The 20,263-nt window shown below is 40.4% G+C and overlaps 1 protein-coding gene across 4 annotated transcripts; it reads right to left on the bottom strand.

Moving 5' to 3' along the window:
- Nucleotides 1-15,741: 15,741 nt before the first annotated feature.
- LOC109193380 (probable glycosyltransferase At3g07620) lies at nucleotides 15,742-19,178 on the bottom strand. Of its 4 annotated transcripts, none has more exons than XM_019344235.1 (6): nucleotides 19,031-19,178; nucleotides 17,986-18,478; nucleotides 17,572-17,943; nucleotides 17,371-17,501; nucleotides 16,843-17,191; nucleotides 15,742-16,703 (listed from the first exon to the last, which is right to left on the bottom strand). In XM_019344235.1, the coding sequence occupies exons 2-6, from the start codon at nucleotides 18,412-18,414 to the stop codon at nucleotides 16,035-16,037; spliced, it is 1,950 nt and encodes a 649-aa protein (XP_019199780.1). In that variant the 5' UTR covers nucleotides 18,415-18,478; nucleotides 19,031-19,178; the 3' UTR covers nucleotides 15,742-16,034. The 4 variants fall into 4 exon arrangements, with proteins under 4 accessions (XP_019199780.1, XP_019199781.1, XP_019199779.1 ...); XM_019344236.1 differs by having other exon boundaries at nucleotides 17,572-17,772; nucleotides 17,833-18,478; XM_019344234.1 differs by having other exon boundaries at nucleotides 17,572-18,153; nucleotides 18,184-18,478; nucleotides 19,031-19,160.
- Nucleotides 19,179-20,263: the final 1,085 nt, after the last annotated feature.

Consider the following 20,263-nt stretch of genomic DNA (forward strand, 5'->3'; position numbering starts at 1 on the left):
ATTAGGCTTTTTCTATCTCAGAAACAGTTTAGGGTCAGTGCCCCGTCGTTTCTCTCAATACTCGCCGAGTCCCTCAGTCGAGGCGACTCCTGTAGGCTTTTTCTCGGAAACGTCTAAGGTCTGGGCCCTTGTTTCCTATCTTTTCTTGCGAGTCCCTCGTCGAGGCGATTAACTGTAAACGCCCATGTGGCTTTAATTTAGATGTTCGGAATCCTTGAGCACGTACACGGCCTATCCTTTTCTACGGATAGAAACCTTTTCAAATGGGTGACATTCCATATGCGATCTATGAGCTTGCCTTCCATAGTCTCTAACTTATAGGTTCCGGCTTGGACCACCGCTGCGATACGATATGGCCCCTCCCACTTAACCGCAAACTTGCCCCCTTCGGTGGGCTGACTGGCCTGTCGATCGCGTAACACGAGGTCGCCAACCTGGAAGGTTCGCGGGCGAGTCCTCCGATCGCGATATCTTTTCACCGCCTGCTGGTACTCGACCATCCGTGCACTTGCGGCTTCCCTCCTTTCTTCTAGGAAATTTTTCTCGATCCGCAAATTCTCTTCGTTCGCTGCATCCGAGTAGATGCGAACCCGGTGGGTGGGCTCGACTACTTCGACTGGAACTTTGGCCTCGAAGCCGTATGCGAGCGAGAACGGGCTCTCCCCCGTCGCTCGCCGCTGGGTAGTGCGATAAGCCCATAGGACTCGGTCAAACTCATCCGCCCAACTTCCTCGGATGTCTTCGAGCTTCTTCCGGATCCCATCGACCAACGTTCGATTCACATTCTCGACCTGCCCATTGGCTTGTGGGTACGCCACCGAGACCTTGGTATTGCTTGATACCGTGTCGGCGGCAGAAATCAGCGAAGGCCTGGCAGTCCAAACTGTCGCCCGTTGTCGCTGACCGAATGTGCTCGGGCAGGCCGAAGCGACATATCACCCTTTTCTACAGAAAACGTCGACATTGGTACTCCAGTGATGCTAGCCAATGGCTCTGCCTCGACCCATTTGGTGAAATAGTCGATAGCCACGACACAAAACTTCAGACCTCCCGGGGCGACGGGCAATGGCCCCAACAAGTCTATTCCCCACTTGGCGAAGGGGATAGCAATGGTGACCGGTGTATAAAAGGTGGCCGGCCGGGTGTCTTTCCTGGCGAATGCTTGACAAACGCCGCATCTGGACATCCATTCGATGCAGTCTCGCATCATGGTCGGCCAATAATACCCTTGAACGACCAACTTCCTGGCGAGCGTGTGAACGCCCTGGTGCGCGGCACAAATGCCTCTATGAGCTTCGTCCATTATTTTCTCGGCCTCGGGTCTAAGCAGGCACTTTAGTAAGGGTCCACCGAACGACTGTTTGTATAGCTGTCCGTCGATGATCTGGAAGGAAGGGGCTTTCCGCCGAACTCTCGCGGCGACTCCCGGGTCTTCCGGTAACTCGCCTTTTTCTATGAATCGCCGGATGTCCTCTATCCAGAACATTTCGGGATTTTTCACTCGATCCCATTCCTCGATATCTACTCGCTGGACTTCCAGTGGTGCCTCCTCAACACTCGGCCGGTTTAACTCCTCCTTCTAGCAAATTTTTATCAGGTGGTCCGGTACCCCTTCCAGGGCAATTTTGGACAATAGGTCGGCTTCCATGTTGTCCGCGCGGGGTATGTACTCTATCTCGTAAGCCCCGAACCCTTTTAACATCTCGACCGCACGCTCTTTGTATAGTACCATCCTTGTATTCTTAGCTTCACACGTACCCGAGATCTGTCCGACTACTAGTCTGGAGTCAGTCTTGATTCGCAGCCGCTCGACTCCCAGGGCCTTGGCGAGTCGGAGGCCGTTTAATACCGCTTCGTACTCGGCCTCATTATTTGATGTTGAGAACCGATATCTCAGAGCGTAATATAGCCGGAATCCTTCCGGAGTGATGAGCATGACACCGCCTCCACAGTGTTGTCGACTCGATGCTCCGTCCGCGTGCATTTCCCACCACTCGCCTGGGCAGCTCTCCGAGGCATGTTCCTTTTCTTCCTCACTTGCCGTGCATTCAACCAGGAAGTCGGCCAAGGCTTGACCCTTAATGGAAGGCCGGGGTTGGTATTCAATCCCGTACTGAGTCAACTCTACGGCCCACTTTACAAGTCGGCCGGAGGACAAGGGGTTTCTTAGCACGCTTCCGAGCGGCTGGTCTGTCAAAACTCGAACGGTATGAGCTTGGAAATAGGGTGCCAGCTTGCGCACGGTGACTACCAATGCATACACAATCTTTTCCAACACGGCGTACCGCGTCTCAGCGGCTTTCAGCGAGCGACTTACGTAATAAACCGGGTGCTGGACTCGGTCCTCCTCTCGGACCAACACCGAACTCACTGCCTTGGCTGAGGCGGCGAGATACAAGAATAGAGGCTCGCCCACCTGGGGGTAGACAGCACTGGGGGCGTTGAGAGGTACTGTTTCAACTCCTCGAACGATTGTTGGCATTCGGCAGTCCAAGCGAATCCCTCCTTCTTCTTCATGGCTTCGAAGAAGGGTACGGTCTTATCCGCCGCTTTGCTCAAGAAGCGGCTAAGGGCGGCCAATCGGCCAGTCAGCCGTTGTAGGTCCCTGACGGTTGTAGGAGGCTGCATGTCGATGATGGCCTGTACTTTTTCCGGATTAGGCTCGATGCCTCGTTTGGTGACCATGTAACCCAAGAATTTGCCACCTTGGACGGCGAACGCGCACTTTTTGGGGTTCAGCCGAAGGTTGTATTTTATCATTACCTTGAAGCAGTCGGCCAAGTCCTCCGCATGCTTATCCTCCTCCCGGCTCTTGACGAGCATATCGTCGACGTATGCAGCCATCGATTTCCCAAGCAGATGTTGGAACAACCGGGCGACCATTCGGGTGTACGTAGCCCCGGCATTTTTAAGTCCGAAGGGCATGACTCGATAATAGTAAACTCCGTCCGGTGTCAGGAAGGCGGTCTTCTCCTCATCCGCCGGGTGCATAAATATTTGGTGGTACCCTCTGAAGGCGTCCATGAAACTCAGTAGCGCCGACCCGGCCGTTTCGTCAACTAACTGGTCGATCCGAGGTAGGGGAAACGGGTCTTTCGGGCAAGCCTTATTAAGGTCGGTGTAGTCCACGCACATTCGTCATGCCGGGGGCTTGGGCACGAGGACCACATTGGCCAACCACTCCGGGTACTTAACCTCGCGGATGTGCCCGGTCTCTAGTAGCGTGCCAACTTCCTTCTTCACAAATTCCCTCCGGTCGTTGGCTAGGTATCGTTTCTTCTGTACGACCGGTCGGTGCTCCGGATCTACGGCGAGTTTGTGTGATATGATTGATCGGTCGACGCCAGGCATGTCCTCTGGGCCCCAGGCGAAAACCGTCCGGTGCTCCCGGAGCACCTTTACAATTTCTCTTTTCAATGTCTCGGAGAGGCCGACTCCAATTCGAACCCGTCGCTCCGGCCATGTAGAGTCGATCTCGACTTCTTCCAACTCGACAGCAGGCTCTGGGCGAGGTAGTATCGTCTTCTTCGGGGGCCTCTCAGTGATCTCATGGATCTGCATCTCGCGTTTGCCCATCCCTCTGCATGCTTGCAGATAGCAGTCGCGGGCGACCTTTCGGTCACAGCGCACCGTGCCTACTCCATTCGGTGTGCGGAATTTCAGGCAGAGATGCTCAATTGAGATCAAGGCTCCTAAATCCTCAAGACCCGGTCGGCCAAGTATCGCGTTATGCGAGCAGGCCAGGTCTACCACAATAAATTTCATGCTGAGTTTCTGTACGTCCGGGTACGTGCCAATCTCCACTGGGAGAGTGATCGACCCTTCAGCCTCCACCGAGTCCCCTGTGAAGCCGGCGAGGGGAGTTTTGACGGGGTTCAGCTGTTCTCGAGTCAGCACCATTTTGGTGAAGGTTTCTAGATATAGCACGTTGACGCTGCTCCCGGTGTCCACCAGGATTCGCCGAACGACGATGCCGTTGACGTCCATGGCTATAACCAACGCATCTCGATGCGGTATTTCTCCGGCTGGTAAGTCTCTGTCGGTGAACACGATGGGCTCTCGACACACCTTTTTGGAGTTCTCCTCACGCCCGTACACTGTCCCGACGTACAACTGCCGAGCCCAAGCTTTTCGGGTGTTCGCTGAATCACCACCTTCCGGCCCGCCGACTATCATGTTGATAACCGGTTTTTGGCGCCACTGAGCCTCCTCCTCTTCGGGAACCGGCTGTTTGCCTCGACTGCTTTCGGCAACGGCGACGGGCTCCTCATCCCCTCGACTGCCCGGTCTCCGCCTCCACTGGTTAGGAGGCGGGGTTCCTTGCTGGATGATGCCCTCCATAATCTTCTTCAGGTAGAAGCACTCCTCCGTACTGTGGGTATAAGATTTATGATAACGACAATACTTAGCGTTCTTACCCATTTCTTCGTTTGTCGCGCGATCGTCGATCGGCGGAGGCGGAGGCGGGGCAACCGCTTGTACCTCGTGGACCGGACGCTCGGGAATCGGCCAATAGGCGTGGACCACGGGTCGGTCGTACGGCCGTCTAACTTCGGGTCGCCGAGCCACGTCCGGGCGCCTCTCTTTGGCTTCCGCTCGCGTTCTCTTTCCGCTGGCAGATCCGCCGACTTCGCGCTGTCGCTTGTACTTCATAGCCTGCTCCGTATTGGCCCTCTTGTTGGCCATATGAATGGCTTCTGCGTAGGTGGCCGGCCGATTGTCCCTCAGGTCTCGGTACAGCTGGCCGGACCGCAGCGACTCGATGAAGAAGGTGAGCGCCGTCTGGTCCTCGACCTCTTCTATGGACTGGATTTCTTTCTGCCAGCGGGCCAGATAGGTTTTCAAAGATTCGCCTTCGTCTTGACGGATGTCACCCAAGTGAGTTAGGTCCTTTTGTGGCTTAATATTAGCGGCGTAATGGCTCATGAGGCGGTCTGCCAGCTCTTCAAAGTTGTGAATCGACCCTGAGGGCTGCGCCACCAGCCACCTTTGTGCTGACCCCTTCAACGTGGGTAAGAAAGCACGACACATGACCGGGTCTCGTACCCCTAAAACCTGCATCTTGGCCTGATAGCTCAGCAAATGCTCGCGGGGATCGCCGGTTCCATCGAACGTGGCTTGTTCCGGGAACTTGAAGTCACTCGGTATCTTAAAAGCCATAACCTCGTCTGAGAAGGGTAAGGCGGTCAACAATGTACGTCCTGGGGATTTGGTTTTCCCCTCCATCCGTTCTTTCAGATTTCGCACCTCCTGTACTAGGTTAGCCACTTCGACCCTCTCCCGGGTGCGATTTCCAGTGGATTCCGTGCTTTCGCCGACTTCAGACTCAGCCGGTTGGACGGGGTTGCGGGGAGGTTGCTCCACGCGACGGGTCTCAGTCCTGGCTCTCTTGGTTCGGCTCTTCTCTCGTGCAGCTTGTCGGTCGCGGACGGCTAACGGGGCATGACTGGGCTCCTTCCGGCCTAATCGTTCCCTTGCCGACCGACGCCCAACGCTGGGACCTAGCCGGGAATGAACGGATTGTACCGGTTGGCTTTCAGCCCGTCGGCTCAATTGCCGGTTGTCGGGCCTCTGAGGCGGTTGCAACTCGCGTTGCGGCTGGCGAGTGATGGACTGTTCTCTCATTCCTAGGCTCGCTTCGGCGCAGGCGCGCCCGATTGCGCGTAACTGCTCCGGGGTGAACACCACCTGAGGTAATTGCGGGTTTATCTGCGGCGTCGGCGGCGGCGGCGTCTCGTTTTCTTGGCTCCGAGTATTTCTCCTATTCAGCTGGCTTCTCAGGTCGGCCTCCCGTCCGTTGTCGTGACGGCTCGACTGTTCCTCGCTTCCTGCCATGCCTGGAGTTTTCCTGATTCGACTGTTGTTCCTCGGACTCGCCTCACTCAAGAGGACACGTGACTCTTCGTTTCGATCCCCACGGACGGCGCCAGTGATGGTTTTAGGGTTTTTGGGCCCAAGGAGGTCCAACACAACCTTTTGGTCGGAGGATACACCTCTCAATAATATTTATGTCTAACTCAGAGATAATGAGAGTGCTCGGAAATCCTTTGTTATTCTCTCCTCTTCCGGGTGTCCGAAGTGTCTCCCTTTTACAAGAATGGAGGAGCCTTTATATAGTGGCTCCTCCTCTGCCGACTTGATGGCCCTTAATGGCCGACTTCAAGGCTAATCAAGATATGGAGCCGTTGGACGCTGTTGCTCGGTCGACCAACGGCTCTCTTAGGTTGGTAACAGCCCGACCGGGTCCTGTCTTCAATGCTTCAACGGCTCTCTTTTAAAGGAACGCCTTTAATGCCCTCAACGGCTCCTCGAGCCGGGTCCTTTCCTGGGCTTGGGCCTCGGCCGACTCCTGGACTCGACCTGACTGCTCTTTGGGCTTCTCTCGATGCTGGCCCACTTTTATTTTCTTTGGGCCCCTATCTCTTGGGCCGGGGTCCTTACCCCATCACCTTCCGTCAAAGCCATTCCGGCAAACTCATTCTCCATATGTTGTATTCCAATTAACTTTCTACCAAACTAAAATAATATTTATAACTACACAACTCCAAATATTATTTAAGCTTTCATGATAGTCCATCTGAAACATTAATCTTTAGTACTATATAAATTTCCAACAGAATCATTCACAAAAAAATCATACTAATCTAAATTTGAGTGTCGAGTAGGGTGTAGATATTATCAAATTCATTTAATTTACACTAATCTCCAATGCACATAATTAGGTAAGTCTCAAAAAGATGTTCCATAAGTATATTCACTCTTATTTATTTGAATGTTCAATAGATTTAAATCAGATATTCAATTGATTTCCAAAAATAAATAAATAAATAAATAAATAAATAAATAATCAGATATTCAACATCTCCACGTGTGTGAGTCTTGTTTCATTAAAATGGTTATTGAAACTTACATTCGCATGTGCTCTGACTATTTCAATTGGGGTTAAAGGAGGGAAGTGATGATTGCTTTTACTCGTAAGGTCACATTTACCTTTGAAAATCACTTCGAGTTTGTTGAACTAATTCATTCATTCAATAATAATAATAATAATAATAATAATAATAATAATAATAATAATAATAATAATAATAATAACAACAACAACAACAACAACAACAACAACAACAACAACAACAATAACAATAACAATAACAATAATAATAATAATAATAATAATAATAATAATAATAATAATAATAATAATAATAATAATAATAATAATAATAATAATAATAATAATAATAAGATAAGTGTACAAATGAATAAGGTGAAATATAAATTATATAAGGAAATGATAAGGAAATTCAAAAAGAAAAAAAAATTATTTTTATTGTAAATTTTTAGAACATTTTTATTAGATTAATTCATAATAAAATTGGTTAATTCATAAATAAAGTGATTTTAAAAGGGAAATTTATTTTTAAAATTTGTATTGCAAAAATATATTCTAAAATTTATGCATTTGAATTTGAGTTCTAGTATTTTTTCTTTCATCTCTTCATTTATATATGCGTGTGTCTTTGAGAGAGATAACCAATGTTTATAAAGAAAAATTAAAATTTATCATAGTCATCGATCTAGAAAAGTCAATGACTTTGAAGCAATGTTGTAAAATTGCGCCTAGGCGCCGATTAATCGGTGCCTAGACACTAGGCGGCGGCCGGCCGCCTAAAAATTCGGCGAAATTGCCGTTCTAGGTGGTCGGTCACCTATGCGGCCTAGGCAAGAGTTTAACTAAAAAAAAAAAAAAAAAGGCACCTAGACGCCCCAGGCACCTAGCGATTTTTTTAACGTTGCTTTGAAGCAACGAGAAAATTGCAATAGCAATTTAAAAATTATTACAAACTTTGAGTGCATCTTGCAATACTATAAAATGCACTCAATGATATATAAAAGTGAAACTATCTTAGTGCACCAACCTTTACATATAATTAAGTGCACTTTATAGTTTCACGTGGTGGACTTTCTGAGTTGCAATTTGAGTGTTATTCTACTTATTAGCGGATGCACTTTGTAGTATTGCATGGTACACGTTTGCGCTTGAGCATTGATTTTTGTTGGATTTGTTTAGTGACTCTAAGTTTGAACCTTTTTTTTTTTTTTTTGGGTAGTAGGAAGGGACCAAAGGCCCCAAAGGATTAGTGAATTCTGGTTGTTCCAACATTGTGGGAGTCACGCAGCAAAAGATTCTTCAAGTCTTCAGGAGGCTGATCGAGGATAGTAGTACCCCAAGTCTGAGATTGCCCTAAGTTAGTATGAAAATCGGTGCATTGGTTGCTTTCGCGAAACACATGATTAAGCTTGGCCACCTGGAACTAGTTTAAGAGGAACTTACAATCCAATAGGAGTATGTCTGTCTCAGGGCTACTACACGTGTCCTTGTCGAGAGCTTGAACCATTGCTTCCGAATCAGTTTCTGCAATAATCCAATTAAACCCATAGTCTTTGGCAAGTCTCAGTCCCTCTATATGGCCCCATAATTCAGTAACAAAACTATTGGCACAACCGATCTTAGTTGTAAAACCCATAATCCAATTTCCGCTATGGTCCCGGATGATCCCGACAACGCTAGCTAGTCCCGACGAGGCCTTCCTCGCCCCGTCCGTATTAATTTTGACAAAGTCGACTTGAGGGGGAGACCACTGCACCTAGTGCTAACTAGCCACCAATGGCCCTTTGCACTTCGAGAGGAGATGGTGAGCTTCATTGAGTTGTATATTAGACTATCTATAAATATTGTACTATCATTTTTATTGGATAAAGTTACCCTTACACCCGTTAAATTTTCGTTAATATATATTAAATGCTATTATAACTATATTTAATCATTTATCATATCTCAAATTCTTACTTTAACAATTATCAATCATTCCATAAGTATTACCCAAATTGTATTATCGTGTGCAGTTCGATAACCTATTTAACTCTATATTCTTTAAAAAAAATGAAGAATTGCTATTTATACTAATACCTTTCCAAAATAGTAATGAGTCTATAAACAAAATATAATCATTATGCCACCTGAACTAATATGACATAAACATAGTTAGCTTATCAATTAATTTTGACGTGTTCGATCACTATTAACTGTTTGATTTAGTTAAACAATCAATTTAAGTGTCTGATTAATTAACTTTTTGTAATAGCTTATTACTCTGAAACGCTAAAATTCATAAAGTTATTTAAATCAGCTTTTTGAAAAAGTCATTTTGCATGTAATCAATTATCAGATAACAATTAATTTACCAAACATCTTTCTACAATAATTAACTAATACTATCAACTAGTTAAACTTATTAACACAATCAACTAACAATTATTTACCAAACACCCCATCATTTTCAACCGTGAGGACTCCAGTGTGATTACAATATTAATCATAGCCTACACCTTTCAAATGGTGTGCACTTGTCGAATTAGGCCCCGTTGAGCTACACCGACATTTAATATTTCCTCATCATCACTACATATTTATCTTTAGTACTTTCATTGAGAAGGATTCCGTCCTCTTCGTTTTTTCTTTTTTCTTTTTTCTTTTTAATAAAAAAGGAAGAACTTATTCAAAATCATACCAGAAACTGACAAGTAGAAACAATAACAGGGCGTTTGGTTGGAGAGATTTTAAATTCCCTCCCCACTTAATTTCCACCTAATTCCAAAGGCCATTAAATTCCGTAGTTTGGTTGGAGGGAATTGCAATTCCAGGAATTGCAATTCCCCCATTTTTCTGGAATTAAAATCCCATGTCCCCCCTGGTATTTTAATTTCTGGGAAAAAAAGATAGTGATGAGTCAAAATTACCCCTTCCTTTTTTAACCTAAAATTAATGTCTAACAACAATAATGGATATTTTTGACTTTATACTACTTATTCCCTTTCAATTCCCATGTATACCAAACATTGGAATTGAAATTCCCAGTAATTCTATTCCTGTCAACCAAACACTAGAATTTAAATTCCCACTTTATTCCAAGCAATTCAACTCCCATGGAATTACAATTCCTTTCCCACATAATTCTCCCCCTCCAATCAAACGCCTGTAATAGTCCTTGGATACATTCATGGAGACGAATTCTTAATCAATAAGTAGATACATATATGTAGCACGTTTTGTGCCTGTTTTTAAAAATGATTTAAAATGTTCAATTTTTTTTTTTTAATACATTTGTTTTATTAGCTTTCATTCTAGTACTAAACGATTGGACTGTATTTTTTCATTACTTCTTGTAATGATGAGAAAAATCTGCAACCACTATCTTATGATATACACGGAATAAACTTTGCCTTGTGACTTTAGTTGGCAAAAAATCACTAGAAAGTAAATCAGCTAAAATTGTCCTGACCGATTCAAACCAAGAGGCAAACAGGTAACTTTGTTGGGATTGAACTGTTTTCTTTTGGGTATACCAGGTAAAATTATTCATAGCTGATCAGTTCAAACCAAAAAAGTCAATAGATTGCTTAATTGGTTGGGATTGAATTGTTTTCTTCTTTCATTCAATGTTGGTTAAACGATATTTTCAACAGTTGGGGTAAAGTACACTTTTTTTTTTCCCTAATTGTTATTTTTGCTAATGTAAATATAGGCTTAAACGTGCTTATAATCAAGTAATTCTCAATGCTACCTTAAGTACAATAATATAACACTTTTGTGTTACTTCTTTTTCATGCATACATAGTTTAAGACAAGCTTATCTAGAGTTAGATGTATCAAGGTTATCCCTTATTTATCATTCTTATTGACAAAAAAAAAAAAAAAAAAAAAAAAAAAAAAAAGTTGATCGAAATGTACATATCAAATATTAACCAATGTCAATGATCTCGTGGTTAAATGAATTTGATTTGTAACTTCAATTTAAGTTGATAAGTTTTTTTGTCGGCACTTGTATGGTATGTAAGCACATAATCCACGTAGAGAACACTTTATACGTGATAATAAATAGACAAGTTAGATCCACTAACCTCCAGCCATAGCTTAGAACCTTGATCGCCTAGGCTCGTGGTCTGACGAACGGGAGTTCCTCGGGCTGCTGTGAAATCACCGTAGATTGATTGAGTTTCTCTCACTTCTCTTAGTGACTCTAGATGGTGTATGATACGTCAACTGAGCAGTGAGAGGACTTGAGAGTCTAAATACCTACATCCCATCAATGTAGGCAACTAATTACCTAATGCTGACTGAGTTCTAATACTTATTCAGCCTATTGATTTAAACCACATATTTACTTATTATTATTATTATTATTATTATTATTATTATTATTATTATTATTATTATTATTATTATAACCTTAATAATAACAATAATAACATAAGGAAAACGTTACATTCTCCCACTTGGTGCAAATGCGGAACTCGAAGAACAAGATCACACCAACCATAATGATATGTCCTCCTTAACACGAGTAATACACATTATGATCAAATGCAAATTGCCTTCGAGTACTTAGGTAATCGATCAAACTTAATGAAACAAACCATATGTTCATTTCAAGTCCACTGAAGTATATTTTCTTATTGAGATAAAATTGAATTGTGTACACACTCAAAGAAAATATCTGAAGTATCTGAAGAAAACTGAAGTACAAAAGAATTTCATTATTTGAACTGAATGTATATACAAATTTACAAAGTGGACGAAAGTCCCATTTTCTGAATCAGATCCTTGAATTTAAAAGCCTATAGACTCTCAAACTCCATAATAGAAATAATAGAAATCATTTGGATTGTGGTGCAATCCTTTTCTAATAAAAACTTGAAAATTGTAGATTTTATGTCTACCCTCCATAGATGTATTTGTGTTTTTCTCTTATACATAACACTAATAATATATTCAATCAAAAGGACTAATTAAACACCGCCCTAATGAAAAGAATAAAATTTTTTGCATTAAAAAATTGTCCAAATCAGGATTCAAACCCTTGATATTTTGCGCGGTCCATTAAGTCAAAACCTTATTAACATGCTTCGGAAAGAGACGAATGGTGGAACATGATTCCATCCCAGAAGGTCAGTTTGATTCTTATGCCCATCACATAGGATATTTGTAGAACGGTTTACCAAACAATCCATGGCTACAAACTCTTAAAAAACAAAAACAAAAAAACAAAAAAAAAAAAAACAAAACAAAACAAAACAAAAAAAAAAAAAACAAACAAAAAAAATTCCATCCGCCTCTGCCGCTGGCCGGTGACACTATGCTAGCTCCTATTCTCGCATCACTTTTGATATTGTCTATTTAACCACAACCTTAATAATTAAATAGCCTACAAACAGTCCATCACTTTATCTCTATTAAACATACTTAATTCCTCAAACTATTTATTATGAAATACTCAACTTGTACCCTTTCTTCGTGGTCAAAATCTCAGTGGATACTTTAAAGGCATATTTTAAATGTTTTTGTGTCCGGCTTCATTTATTAGGGCTCCGGATGAGTGTCCTGTTGTAGTTGCACTCTGTATGAGTGTTCCGTTATAGTTGCGCTCTAGATGAGTGTTCCGTTGTAGTTGCGCTCCAGATGAGTGTTCTGTTGCAGCTACGCTTTGAATGAGTGTTCTGTTATAGTCGATCCGGCCTGTGATAAAAAATCTGGGTTGTTAGAATTCTTTTATTTTGTTCGTAACAAAGTAGCATCAAATTAAAGGAACTATATGGAAACTTCATCTCTAGAACAAGACCAACTGACAGGCATCTTCACCAAGTCACTAACTACAACAAGGCTAAATGATCTAAGGGACAAACTTAATGTTCTCTCTAGAAAACTTTAGGCTTGAGCGGACGTATTAGAACTCTGTATTCTTGGCACACTAGAATTCATTCCACCTCTCCTTATTATTAGGAATATTACGTTTTACCATTCCTATCATAACTAAGACTCTTTGTATCCTTATAAATACATATATTATATTTGTCATGTATTGATCAATAATAAAGATTATTCCTAGACCAATTGTTTTCATCCAATTTACCTCTCCTATATAGTTTGTGCGCTAAAATTATTTTCATCCAATTTACCTCTCCTATACACATACATTATTAGATAATGATTACATGTTCTTCTCGTCATTTAGAAAGAAAAAAAAAAAAGGAGAATATATATAATAAGGGGGTTATTAAATTGGTCCCATTAAAAGCAAATATGTTAAAATTATGAAATGTTAATGAATGCTCCAATGGTAGGATAATATAATTTTAACCTATCATCAATATGTGCAGTAGTTATGAGGTATGACCTGGGTATGCTATTGCATGCCTAGAACTGCATATTCTAATCATTATTTTATTTTATTTATCTATTTCCTTATGGGGAACAGTAAATTAAAAATTAAAAAGAGAAAAATACTGACAGATTTCATATGATACATATTAATGAGAGGCAATAAATAGTGTTTACAGTACAAGATTAGCAAATATTTCTTTACCCAAAAGGGGTGGGTTCCCATTAAGAGTTTGGTGTATATTAATTAAAACAGATTCATTTATGGTAGAATTAATAGCCTCAGAGATCTGTTATGAAATACCAGCTACATTAACAGATTGAATTATTATATTTGTTCTTAGGTGTTTTCAAAATATATATATATATATATATATATATATATATATATATATATATATATATATATATATATATATATATATATATTTGTTCTTAGGTCGAGCAAGTTAAGGTAATCCAGGGTGGGTGGTAGGGATTCTAATCCCAATATATGTATATGTAGTCAATCCAACGATGTTGGACGTGTGGGTTACTCATGGTATAATACTACAACTTCCTAGATTTTTTTTGGGGGGGGGGGGAGGGGGTGTAATTTGGGTTGTTTAATAATATATTAGATTTTATTATTTATTTTCCGTCGAATTATATCTTGAACCTCATGAACCCGTCCAGAACTTATGAAGTAAATATGCAGATAAAGAACAATTTAGTGAGACTTTTCATTTAGTAGACCAATGCCCTGAGGGCAATTAATACAATTGTACGATATTAATCAATACCAGTACCAATTGTATAGAGTACAAATATATATAAATATATGATTGTATTTAATACTATTAGTACCGGTTTGATAATACTTAATGCAACAAAAAATTTATGCATAATTGTATTGGCACTGGTGTCTATTGACACAGTAAGCTTTTTCATAATTTTTTTTAAAAAAAAAAATTTACTAATTAAACATTTAAACCTACTTTGGTGGGTTTAGTCAACTCAAGTTACTAGGAAATAGTATTGTAAAGTGCCCCAATGTATCACTGTAGAAGAACAATAAGTGATGTATGACTTGTTAGTAATATATTGTAGTCCTAGTATAAGAAATTTAATTTTGTTTAAATAAGATTTCACATTTAAGCTTTGTAAAATTAATAATGAATCGTATTTATTAATTGCAAGCAAATGAATTGATTGTACTATGATTTATTATTATTAATTATTAATTTAAAGTGAAATATAATGCACAAAGTTTAAGGTGAGGTGCCCTTCCCTTGGCTGATTATTTAACTTCATCACTACCAAAACTAAAATTTACCCGCCAAATCATTTGAAATCATGCTTAATTTAAACTTTATACCCTCTGTGAAGAATTGGCATTTGCCTCCTTTATTTGTTTCATTGAATCATTGTATTGTTTAATTCTTCTCCCACTAAACCACTGAGTTAAATCTGTGCGAATTAGGGATGACAATTTTACTCATACCCTATGTTTTTGAAGCATTCCTGCCCCTATGGGTTTTAAAATACGCGCCCACATATTTAGGTTATGTGTGCAGGAATAGAGGGAATTTTGTATACCCACACGAGTATATAGACGGGGGCCGGGTGCAGGAGGAGGTATCCCCACCCTACACCTGCACTTATAATCTTATATATATACATCTTTCTGTACTTCAAGCATCATGGATTGATTAATAATAAAATTATTCCTAAAACTATTGTTTTCATATGATTAACTAGTGTTGGGACACAAACATGAGTATTTTGGAAACCATCAGACTAGGATTTCACATCCTAATTAATACATTGATCACTAGCTCCTCCAGTGGACTTGCATCTTTTTGAGGAAGGAATAACAATCCAAAAAATTTCATTGATTACCAAAGGAAGTCTGTATGGTATACTCATCTGTACAGAATTTGTGTATAAATTTATGGTCAAACAACTCAGAACTGGCCAGAAGGCATTAAAATCAAAGATAGCGATAAACTTTATCAGCCTATCTTAAAGATCAGAAGCATTATTCCCTTCTACATTAGGCCAGGTTTGGCTGCCACTGCCAAGTATTCCTCATTCAATCTTTTCCCACTTTTCTACACTTTATTGCTCACCATTTCTACTATGCTTTATGGAACCACAGTAATTAATGAGGCTTAAAAACAACCGACTCAACCCCGAAAGTGAAGGCTAGATCAGATGGTAGAACATGATTCTCGTATTAGAAAATCATGTGTGCAATTTTGCTAACACCCTCTTGGTCTAACCCACACAAGGGTCCTTCAACTTTCAAGTCATGTGAGGATAACCCCAGCCAAATTGGTTAGACGGTTAACTTAGAAACCAAAAGGTTACAAGTTCGACTCTCAGCGGGAGCGACCTATTGACCTTCTGGTTTGAACCCAATCAGCTATAGATAACTTAGATTGATTTACCTCTTTGTGATCCCTTGGCAATTAAGGTCACAAGGTCGGGTGTACCCAGCTAAAAGAAGTGGAGTTTGGGGGACCCCTGCTACATGAAAATACAAAAGAGCAACATAGATTTTTGAAGAACTAGGTTATATACAAAGAAGCTGTAAGGACATCACAATATTATGCTTGTCTTCAATTGAAGCTGAGTAGCATGCCAAATGGATAAACAAATCTTGATCTGTTGGGCATCATATCTGCCAGCTCCAGGTTAAGCCAACATATTGCCATAATTTTCAACGGATTCTGAAACAAGTGATTCTTCAAGAACACTTGGTACACTTCACAATGTTCTCGTTGTCTGTATGGAAATTTCTCGTTGTTCCAAATTCCAATGCCTCGTACCCTTATCGAGGTTTTACCTGAAAAACTCTGTTGTACCAAATTGAGTGCAGGAGCATATGAAATAAGTCGTACCTCACAGGGTTTTTGTGCCAAAGAAAGTACCGTTGCACAATCTTTAGTCTACGCTGCATCACCATGTATCGCTCTTCAGGGATTGAGAGCAGTATGTTCCTTAGGTTCGGGACATCTTTCTCTAGAATAAACACAGAAAAAGTTTCCCAATTTAAAACCTCAAAGAACGGGGGTACATAGTTGTCTGATATGATAACTGGTATGCACCCGTAGTGTATGGACTCCACCACTCGGGGTGTATGGACTTCATACCCCCTAGCACATATGCAAAACCGGCTGCCTCTCATGAACTCCCTGTATCGTTCTTTACTTTCAATATCCCGAGGCATTGGCCCAAAGATCTTCATGTCAGGTACTTTATTGCTCCAGTGTTGAAGTAAGATGGGACGGAGATAACCATGCATGCCTCCGGCAAAGAAAGCCAATATAGATCTCTCTGAAGGTAGATTTCCTCCGAGATCTTTTAGAGGATTCTCAGCTGAACGAACATAGGTCACTGGCAAAGAGACATCCTTCCCGATCTGGAAGCCACTGGCAATATTGGTGTTACAAAGAGCTCTAATACATGTATCCATACCCTTCCTTGTGAATTTGGGTGCCTGAAAATGTGTTTATATATGAAGTTTTGTTTTTAGTTTGCATTTCTTGAAAATGAGAAAAATATGATGGATCGGGCAATAACCAAAACGAATATATTATCTATAATAACATAATAGTTCAAGGCATAGAAGGGCATACCCAATCATGGCAAGCGACAAGAAAATGATCAGCTCCTTTGGTTCTGTTCCAAAAGCGATGTTTTCTTGCAATTAAGTTGATGTAATCGCTTAGAAGATATTCTATACGTTTCTGACTGAAACGCTTTTGGCCCCGAAGTGAATCCCTCAGCTTTAGTGAGCTAAAAGGTAAATAAAACAAGTGAGCCTTCTTGGGATCCCTCACAACAAATTGCTTATTTACCTCCATCAGTTTCATAAACCACCCTTCAGAAGCATAAATTCCTCTTAAATATGGCTGGTGGAATATCGGCTTTTCCCCTTCTCTATAGATATAAACTTTTAACATGTGTTCCATCAGTTCATAACTCCTGCCATCAAGATCGCAGAGATTAACCTTTTTGGAAAACAAAAATGTTTGAATCCATTTTGCCAGCACGACTGCTTCAGAGATGCACATATAACACCATCCATATTATAGTAAAAAGCTATTTAGAAAGCAATATCAAGACAATATGAGAAATTGGGAACTAATAATTATGCTAGTTACCTTCTAAATGTAGAATAATTTCGAAAAATAGACATGTGAACTTCAGGAACATTCCTTACAATTATAGCATTTTCAATCTGAAACCTTGCCTTTTGAAGTTCCCGTTCTGGCATAGAATGCCGTCGTGCCCTCTATAACCAAAGGGATTAATCAAAAGTCTATTAAAACATTATCATGAGAGTCCAAATTTTCAAGTCATACCATTGAATTGACATATTCAGAATTCCGCAACAGCAAACTATTCATAAGGGAGATTGATATTGGCGTTCTTTCCCCTTTCTTTGATGTAGAGTTATGAGCCATCTTTGAAAGATCATTTGGAAAACCTGAAGCAATTAGTTTCGGTTTGAAATCTCCAGTAGGCTCATATTTCATTTGCCGCTCATCAGCAGGTAAGATGGTAACTCCAGGCAATGTAACTGAAGAACTGTTGTTCATGGCTTGATACATTAGACTACTTTCTTTCGAGTCAGTGCCTCTGGTAGAATTTGTATCATAAATGATTTTCTGGTTAACACTAATTGTGTCTTTCTTAACCCCATCTACCAGATTGAACCCCAAATCTGTGTGCTTTTCTGGACTAGAATGAAAAATTTTGCTCGTAAAGTCCCTGATTTCTGGACTTCTATTTGGGAACAAATTGCCCTCTGATATGATCCCGGGAAGTACATTTCTGTCATTTACTATCTCAAGAGAAGCGTTCATCCAACTCAACTCGGTTAATGAAAATTCATTTTTTACGTCTATTGCTTTTGGTTCCTTCTCAGCGGATAATTCTCCATCCAAACTGGAAACAGAAGTATCATCTATCATACCACGTAGAACATGAGTGCTTGTTGAGTTCAAAGCCTTTGAAAAAGTGGGGTTCGTAATGATCAAAGGGCTCGTGCCCGCATTTGATGCTGATAAAAACAGTGTGTAGTTTTCAAATGGAAACATGAGCAATTGGAGTAGAAATGTTGCAGCAATTACAATGATAACTATGAAAAGCAATTTAAACCAGTGGGGTCGGAATAATAGTTGAAAGTGGTGTCTGATTCCCATAACAAGAAAAAACCTAAATGACTCGTCTTACAACTTATCCCATATCCTGAACCAAAACACTGGCCTGTTCCATAAAATAGTTACACAGTCAGCAAAACATTTAAGCATTTAGAGATTAAAACTGCAAACCTCAAAATAACCAAAGCAATGATTCAATGAATCGGCTCGTAAAGAGACTTATGTAAGATGCAAAAGTGTCAAAGAACAGGAGCCACTGATATGATACTTCTGATTTCACCAAAACTTTGATATTAGATCAGGGTACTCCAGGTTGCAAACCCCTCTTTTGACTCATAAACTACATATTCATACTTATGTACATTTTTCTTTGGATACATTAGGTTCCAGCTTATGCCTGACTAATCCTAAGCCCACAGAACTCTGTCCTAAGAGATACTCTTTTTTTTTTTTTTTGGAAAGAACTTTCTTCAGTTAAAGATCAAATTTTTGCACCCATCACAAAACTAAGCAACAGTAGCTTCACTAAAAGATCCCCATTTACATTTCTTCAGTTAAAGATCAAATCTTTTACATCCTACTTTTAGTTGACAACAAAGTGGGTAAAAGTAAGAAAAATTGCAGCTTTAATCTGTGTGAACTAAATGCAAAGAAGTACCTGGGAAATCGGAATGGAGCTTAGCAAAAACAATGAAGACCCAACATTGTCCAGCTTTGATTGTTGGCAAATTGCAAGGTTGATGAACATCTCCTGAGCAAGAAATGAAAAGGGGGTTTATGGTTGAAGACTTGAAGGCTCAGAAGCACAACCCCGTGCTCCATCGCTCAAGTTTCTTTATAATTATACTTTGGCCTCTGTAGTTCTGAAAATGCTTACTACTACCCAGCATATACAATAATATTCTGTAATTGATTTGGCTTTGTTTTAGTGATATTTGAAATTCTTATGTATATATTCTAAAATATTTAAAAATATGATGTTAAAAAATTATTTAGGCCCTGTTTGGTAAAAACTTGACTTATAGGACAATTTTGTCTTTTTTGATCACTATTAATTGTTTGATTTAGTTAAAATATCAATATAAGTGTTTGGTTAGTTGGATTTTTGCAACTCCAAAATGCTAGAATTCAAAAAGCTACTCCAAGCAACTTTTTCAATTAGCTTTTTAGAAAATAAACCATACCAAACAGCTATCAGCTAATAGCTAATTTGCCAAACACTTTTCTACAACAGCTAATGTTATCAACTAGTTATACCATATAATTAATATAATGTTATCAACTAGTTATACCCTATAATTAACACAATCAGCTAACAACTAACAACTAACAACTATCAGCTAACAGCCATTCACCAAACAGGGCCTTAATAAGTTTTTTTTTTTTTTTTTAAAAAAAAATAGAATGATGGTATGATTCATAAAATATGCTAAGTGCACAAAATAATCAATCTTCTTATATGAGGAACACTCATAATATCATCTAGAAGGATATATTGAAGTCCATTTGATAGAAGTCAAACACATAAATCTCAAACATATTGGCCATGTTTGGTTAGTAGCGGATCAGCCAAATTTTGACGGATTCGCTGACTTTGGAGTTTTGACCATGGTAAAAGCGCCAAAGTCATTGTTTGGTTAACAGCGGTTTGGAGCAACGGATTGCTCCAAACCGCTGAAATTCAACACGCTACATATAGCAGCGTGTTGGGTTGACGTTTTGGGAAAGGAACTTTCCTTCCCCAAAACACCCTCCACCTTACTTATATTAAAAAAAAAAAATTAAACTATTTATTACGAAGCCTGAGCAAGAAATTAACATTAAAATTGAAGGGGCGTTGAGCTCCCTTTTTTAATTTGACTTTCGATGTGGGACAATCCCACATCTTTTT

Source organism: Ipomoea nil, unplaced genomic scaffold (genome assembly GCF_001879475.1).
Source record: "Ipomoea nil cultivar Tokyo-kokei standard unplaced genomic scaffold, Asagao_1.1 scaffold1873, whole genome shotgun sequence".
Lineage (NCBI taxonomy): Eukaryota > Viridiplantae > Streptophyta > Magnoliopsida > Solanales > Convolvulaceae > Ipomoea > Ipomoea nil.